Source organism: Cebus imitator, unplaced genomic scaffold, assembly GCF_001604975.1.
Source record: "Cebus imitator isolate Cc_AM_T3 unplaced genomic scaffold, Cebus_imitator-1.0 Scaffold690, whole genome shotgun sequence".
NCBI lineage: Eukaryota > Metazoa > Chordata > Mammalia > Primates > Cebidae > Cebus > Cebus imitator.
In genome coordinates, this window is record NW_016108005.1 from 229,566 (window position 1) to 236,066 (window position 6,501).

The window sequence follows — 6,501 nt, forward strand, 5'->3', positions numbered from 1 at the left end:
CATCCTGGTCAACATGCTGAAACCCCGTCTCTACTAAAAATACAAAAAATTAGCTGGGCATGGTGGTGCGTGCCTGTAATCCCAGCTACTCGGGAGGCTGAGGCAGGAGAATTGCCTGAACCCAGGAGGCGGAGGTTGCGGTGAGCCGAGATCACGCCATTGCACTCCAGCCTGGGTAACAAGAGCGAAACTCCGTCTCAAAAAAAAAAAGAAAGAAAGAAAGAAAGAGAAAAAGAAAGAAAGAAAGAAAGAAAAAGAGAAAGAAAGAAAAAAGAAAGGAAGGAAGGAAGAAAGGAAAGAAAGAAAAGAAAGAAAGAAAGAAAGGTAGATTAATTGATTTCTCCAATGCAAGGTGCTCTGTCCACATGACTCCAAGCCTTTTCCAGCCAGTTGCCACCCCCAGCCTCTCCTTGGGCTCTTTTGTTCTCCTTCAGGGAAGCAAATCACTGTACTCAGTAGCTCCCAGGTCCCAGGCAGCCCTTCAGCAGCCCAGCTGAGTTAGCCAGTCCAGGAAGCCTGTAATCTCTGCCATCACCGCTAGAGGCCACCCACACACCACCAAAGCTAACAGTTATTTTTACTAGGGCTCTCCTATTTCGTCTGCTCCTGACTTTAAGGTAGAATACTCTGCCTGCTCAAACTGTGCCTCCTCTTCCAGGAAGCCTTCTCAGATCTCTGCAGGTAGCAGTTTTATGTGGCTGCCTTCCCTTGCAATATTTTCTGTAGTTCTGTTATCTCATTGAGACGTTCAAAGGTTGTGGTGGCAGCCTGAGATGCTATGTGCCTAGGCAGGCTGGGGTAGGGTAGGGTGCCATTTGCACCAAGTAAGGGAAACTGTGATGTAATTTCCAGCAGATGGGCAGAATCCTCACCTGTCCTTTGTTCCAAGACAGGTGTCAAGACTGCCACAACTAACAGGAGAGTGAGCTCCTCACACCTAGGTATGAGGGAGCTGGAGAGCTTATGCCCCATCCCAGCTGACAGGGAAGGGGGGTTCCCATTCATCCTGCTCTGAGGTCTGGCCATGGCCCTTAATAGGAAGGTTCATAAAGCTTGGGGGCTGGGGAACTGGGGTCACTTGCCATCAGATGCCTCAGGGTGGACAGGGGAGGCCCAAAGCAGCACTGGAGTGCATGGAAAACCACTAAAAAGCTTTAGATTACACAGTGGCACCCACCTGTAATCCCAGCCACTTGAGAGAATGAGGCAGGAGAAAGCTTGAGCCATGAAGTTTGAGTGCAGCCAGGGCAAAATAGTGAGACCCTGTCTCAAAATAAAAATAACACAATTGTAATCCCAGCACTTTATGGGGACAGAGGTGGAAGGATCACTTGAGCTCAGAAGTTTGAGACCAGCCAGGGCAACACAATGAGACCTTGTCTCCACTAGGACAATTTAAAAAATTAGCCAGGCATGGTGGCACAAGCCTGTAGTCCCAGCTACTTGGGAGGCTGAGGTGGGAAAATCACTTGAGCCCAGGCTGCAGTGAGCTATGATCATTGCCACTGAACTCCAGCCTGGATGACACACCAAGACCCTGTCTCATCAGAAATAATTATTTGGGCATGGTGGCGTGTGCCTGCAGTCCCAGCTACTCAGGTGGCTGAATTGGAAAGATCACTTGAGCCCAGGAGTTCAAGTTTACAGCGAGCCATGATCATGCCACTGCACTCCAGACTGGGCGACAGAGTGAGACCATCTCTAAAAAAGCAAAACCCCCCAAAAAAACCCCAAAACAACAACAACAACAAAAACAACAACAATAATAAAAGGTTTGGACAGGTTCAGCAGTCAGGCTGGGCTGGAGACAGGTTTTCTACTAAGGAAGAGATGATCAACTAGGCCTGAACTGGCACCTCCTGGTCATCCTCAGGTTCACAGTGAAACACAATCATAGACCAACATTCTTTAATCACAAAGGCACTTGAGGACCCCTACAAAACCCAAAGTCTCTGCCAAAAGTGGCCCTACAGACGCCCCACCTGCCACCCTCCATCCACCCATCCCCACACTCAGAGTTCGTCGTGACCTGCAGAGGGCTCCACACTAGGCTTGATGAAGATGCCTTCCATGGCCTTCCACGTATTGTGCGTGTTGGCACTGGGCATGCCGTGGACCTCACGCTGCCCACGGATGGGGCTTCCGTACTGCTCACCCGTGACCGACAGGAACACAGAGGTGCCCACGTGCTGGAAGCGCACAGCGGCCTCACGCTCCCAGTGCTGTCCAGAGCAGCGGACTGTCCATAGGTCCAGGTCATCACCCTCGCCGTCTTCCCCAAAGGCACTCACCTCCTACAGGTGCAGAGGGTGAGGGGATAGTGGTCACCACAGACGGCAGCATTCACACCTAGTGCACTGAGCCTCGGTTCCTTCCCTGCCCTTCCCAGAGCCTCAGTTCCCACAGCTGCAAACGGTGACACCATGACCCCAGTCCCCCAACCTCGAGCACTCCATCCCCACACGGGCTCTTCAGACACATGCACCCACCATTGTATCTGTCTGTGCAGAGACCACTGGCCCCCACAGAGCTAAGGCCTCCTCCTCCATGTTCTCCTAACTCCTCTGATGCACCTTGGGAACAGCCTAAAATTCAGCCTTTCAGGCTAACAATCAAGCTGTCTATCTCAAACATTTTCTTCCATCAACTCCCCAAGGGCACCCACTGTTCCATCCCAACCCCCTGAATTCCAATGACCTCCATGCATTGGCACAATCTCTTCTGCTGGCTTAGGAAGTCCCTCTTTTCCCTCTGTGGCTTGGAGGACACCTTTTTAGACCCAGCCTGAGTTCCTCCTCCCCTGTGGAGTTTCCTATTCCCCACCTGGATCCCACTTGCCCCCAGAGGAGGAGTGATTTAGGCGGATCTCTCCGGATCTTTCTTCCCCTGGGTCTCCTTGCCAGGCCGGGAGCACCTGGGGGCGGGACCCTGGCAGAGTTACTCTGTGTCCCCGAGGGGGCGCTCAGTAACCATCTCTGAAGTGGGATTTCCATTTCACGAAGAAGCTGAGGCTCGCATTGGAACCCACGGCTCTGTCTCCGGCCCCTCCCACAGGCCAGGAGTCTCTCTGGGGGCTCCGGGAGGGGCTCACCTGGTTGTTGGACAGCGGCGACGGGAAGTGGTGCGTGTGCAGGTTCTTGCCGGTGAGCACGTGCGTGAGCCGCACAGCCTGCCCGCAGCGCACCGGGGACCCGCGCGGGCACCCGCCCTCCGAGCCGCCGCGGATCCGCCAGTAGCTATTGGCGTCGTCGGATGCCTCCACGCCGGTCACGGATTGCTGGCCGCTGCCTGAGGAGTGACACCCCCCCCACACCCCACCCAGGGTCTCTGTCAATCGCGGAACCGCGGGACTCTCGCCCTGGGACCGTAACATTTACCGGGGGACCCCAACATCTCACCCCAGCCCCGGCCCCCATCTGACACCCCCCTCAGTCTTTGGGCCCACAGTTTCCCGACAACTGTCCCCGCCCTCAATATCGTCGACACCCTCAAAGCCTTGCACCCCTCGATCCCCCAACGACTCTAGAGCCCCCACCGCCCGGCTCCCAGACGGGCCACAGACCCCCCACGACGAACCAGTCTCCACACTCCCGACCCCGAGCTCCCGTCCCCAGCGCTCTCCCAATCGCGGGCCCCACGCACCGGATCCGTATTTGATGTCGTGCGAGTGCAGCCGCACCCGATGGTGCGTATTGAGCAGCTTCAGCACCGACCCGCAGGTCACGAGCCCCGCGCCGGTCTTGGCTGCACCACCGCCGGGCACTAAGAGCGCCAGTAGCAGTCCCAGCAGCACCGGCCCGGTAGCCCCACGGCAGCCCGCGCTCCACATCTCCTCGGCCAGGCTCCAGCCGCTCCGGCCCTTGGGCCGCTTCCGTCCCCACCGCGGCCCAATCCGGCTCTGACAGCGGCCGGGCGCGGCAGCCAATGGTCGGCCCGCGCGGTGCTCCGCTTGCAATGCCATTGGGTCGGCGCGCAGAGGGGCCGCCTCCGGCTCTCGAGAGGAGTAGCTGGGCGGGGACTGGAGACACGAAGAGGGTTTTGATTGGTCCACGCTTCCGAGGACTTACCAATGAGTGTCCAGGGAAGGGCGGCTAAGTAGCCAAGCGGCGGCAAGTGAGGGGGAGCGGTTAGTGAGGACGCCGACCCCAGCGGCCACTCAGTCCCTGGACACCGGCTCAGGATCCTAGGGCTCTGCAGGCACGTTCACGACGCCCTTGATTCTGGACTCTTGGGTCCTCAGTATTGAGTCTCTCCCCGCAGAACCTGGGCCCGCACGGGCAGGGTCTTAAGGTTGCTGGATCACTAAACTTTGTAGTCACAAAGTCAGTCATTGAATCTCCTGGTCCTTCAGTCCCTGGACCCCAAAATTAATGAAACCCCCAGTCATTCGGCTCACTGAAACCTCTGCTTCCTGGGTTCAAGCGATTCTTCTGCCTCAGTCCTCTGAATAGCAGGGATTACAGGCATGTGCCACCACACGGGGCTAAAGTTTGTATTTTTTTTTTTTTTGAGACGGGGTTTTGCTCTTGTTACCCAGGCTGGAGTGCAATGGCGCGATCTCGGCTCACCGCAACCTCCGCCTCCTGGGTTCAGGCAATTCTCCTGCCTCAGCCTCCTGAGTAGCTGGGATTACAGGCACGCGCCACCATGCCCAGCTAATTTTTTGTATTTTTAATCAAGACGGGTTTCACCATGTTGGTCTGGCTGGTCTTGAACTCCTGACCTCAGGTAATCTACCCGCCTCAGCCTCCCAAAGTGCTGAGATTACAGGCTTGAGCCACCATGCCCGGCCCATTCAACGAGTCTTTATGGATCTGACTCCAAAACACATTTCAAGGCATCTCTCCTGGGTCCCTGATCCAAGCCCCTCCATCACCCATTCACATATCGACCACTGCCTCCTAACAGGTCTCCCTGCTTCCATTATGATGCTGGCCCCTGCAAGGCAGTCTCTACACAGGAAAGTGGAAAAGAGGGCTGGGCGCAGTAGCTCACGCTTCTAATCCCCGCACTTGGGGAGACCAAGGTGGGCAGATCACCTGAGGTCAGGACTTCAAGACCAGCCTAACATGGTGAAACCCCATCTCTACTTTAGAACAAAATACAAAAATTAGCTGAGTGTGGTGGCACGCACCTGAAGTGTCAGCTACTCCGGAGGCTGAGGCAGGAGAATTGCTTGAGCCAAGGAGGTGGAGGTTGCAATGAGCAAATATTGTGCCATTGCATTCCAGCCTGGGCAACAGGAGTGAAACTCTGTCTTTAAAAAAAAAAAAAAGTGGGCTGGGGTCGGTGACTCATGTCTGTAATTCCAGCACTTTGGGAGGCCAAGGCAGGTGGATCACAAAGTCAAGAGTTTGAGACCATCCTGGTCAATATAGTGAAACCCTGTCTCTACTGAAAATGCAAAAATTAGCTGGGCATGGTGGTGCATGCCTGTAGTCCCAGCTACTCAGGAGACAGAGGCTGGAGAATTGCTTGAACCCGGGAGGTGGAGGTTGTGGTGAGCTGAGATCACACCACTGCACTCCAGCCTGGGCAACAGAGTGAGACTCCATCTTTAAAAAAAAAAAAAAAAAAAAAAATAATCCAGGTGCAGTAGTTCACGCCTGTAATCCCAGCACTTTGGGAGGCTGAAGTGGGCAGATCATCTGAGGTCAGGATTTCAAGACCAGCCTGTTCAACATAGCAAAACCCTGTCTCTACTAAAAATACAAAAAAAATTAGTGGACGTGTGTGGTGGCTCATGCCTGTAATCCCTCAGCTTTGGCATGCTAAGGCTGGCAGATCATTTGAGGTCAGGAGTTCGAGACCAGCCTGGCCAGCATGGTGAAACCCTGTCTCTACTAAAAATACAAAAATTAGCCAGGCGTAGTGGCGGGTGCCTGTAGTCCCAGCAACTCAGGAGGCTGAGGCAGACTCGTTTGAGGCCAGGAAGTGGAGGTTGCAGTGAGCTGAGATAACACCACTATACTTCAGCCCGGGCGACAGAGCAAGGCTGCATCATGTTTTGTTTTTTTTTTGTTTTTGTTTTTTGAGACACAGTGTCACTCTGTTGCCCAGGATGGAGTGAAGTGGTGGGATCTCGGCTCACTGAAACCTCTGCTTCCCGGGTTAAAGCCATTCTCCCGCCTCAGCCTCCCAAGTAGCTGGCATTACAGGCACCTACCACCACACTTGGCTAATTTTTATATTTAGTAGAGATGGGGTTTCATCATTGGCCAGGCTGGTCTCCAACTCCTGGCCTCAAGTGATCTGCCCATATCAGCCTCTCAAAGTGTTGGGATTACAGGCATGAGCCTGGCCAAGACTTCCTCTTAAAAATAGGTAAACAAGGCCGGGCGCGGTGGCTCACGCCTGTAATCCCAGCACTTTGGGAGGCCGAGGCAGGTGGATCATGAGGTCAAGAGATCGAGACCATACTGGTCAACATGGTGAAACCCCGTCTCTACTAAAACTACAAAAAATCAGCTGGGCATGGTGGCGCGTGCCTGTAATCCCAGC

General features: G+C 54.5%; 1 protein-coding gene across 1 annotated transcript; it reads right to left on the reverse strand.

The window, feature by feature from the left end:
• Positions 1-1,891: 1,891 nt before the first annotated feature.
• Positions 1,892-3,906, reverse strand: SDF2L1 (stromal cell derived factor 2 like 1). Its single transcript, XM_017518618.2, has 3 exons — positions 3,643-3,906; positions 3,092-3,288; positions 1,892-2,294 (listed from the first exon to the last, which is right to left on the reverse strand). The coding sequence occupies exons 1-3, from the start codon at positions 3,827-3,829 to the stop codon at positions 2,013-2,015; spliced, it is 666 nt and encodes a 221-aa protein (XP_017374107.1). The 5' UTR covers positions 3,830-3,906; the 3' UTR covers positions 1,892-2,012.
• Between the last annotated feature and the right edge of the window lie 2,595 nt (positions 3,907-6,501).

What these genes read in the sequence shown, in the direction of transcription:
- SDF2L1 (XM_017518618.2), bottom strand. Translation starts at nt 3,829, where the DNA reads ATGTGGAGCGCGGGCTGCCGTGGGGCTACCGGGCCGGTGCTGCTGGGA. An exon ending in CGACATCAAATACGGATCCG is followed by an intron (nt 3,289 to 3,642) that starts GTGCGTGGGGCC and finishes GTCACTCCTCAG; the next exon opens with GCAGCGGCCAGCAATCCGTG. An exon ending in CGCCGCTGTCCAACAACCAG is followed by an intron (nt 2,295 to 3,091) that starts GTGAGCCCCTCC and finishes CTGCACCTGTAG; the next exon opens with GAGGTGAGTGCCTTTGGGGA.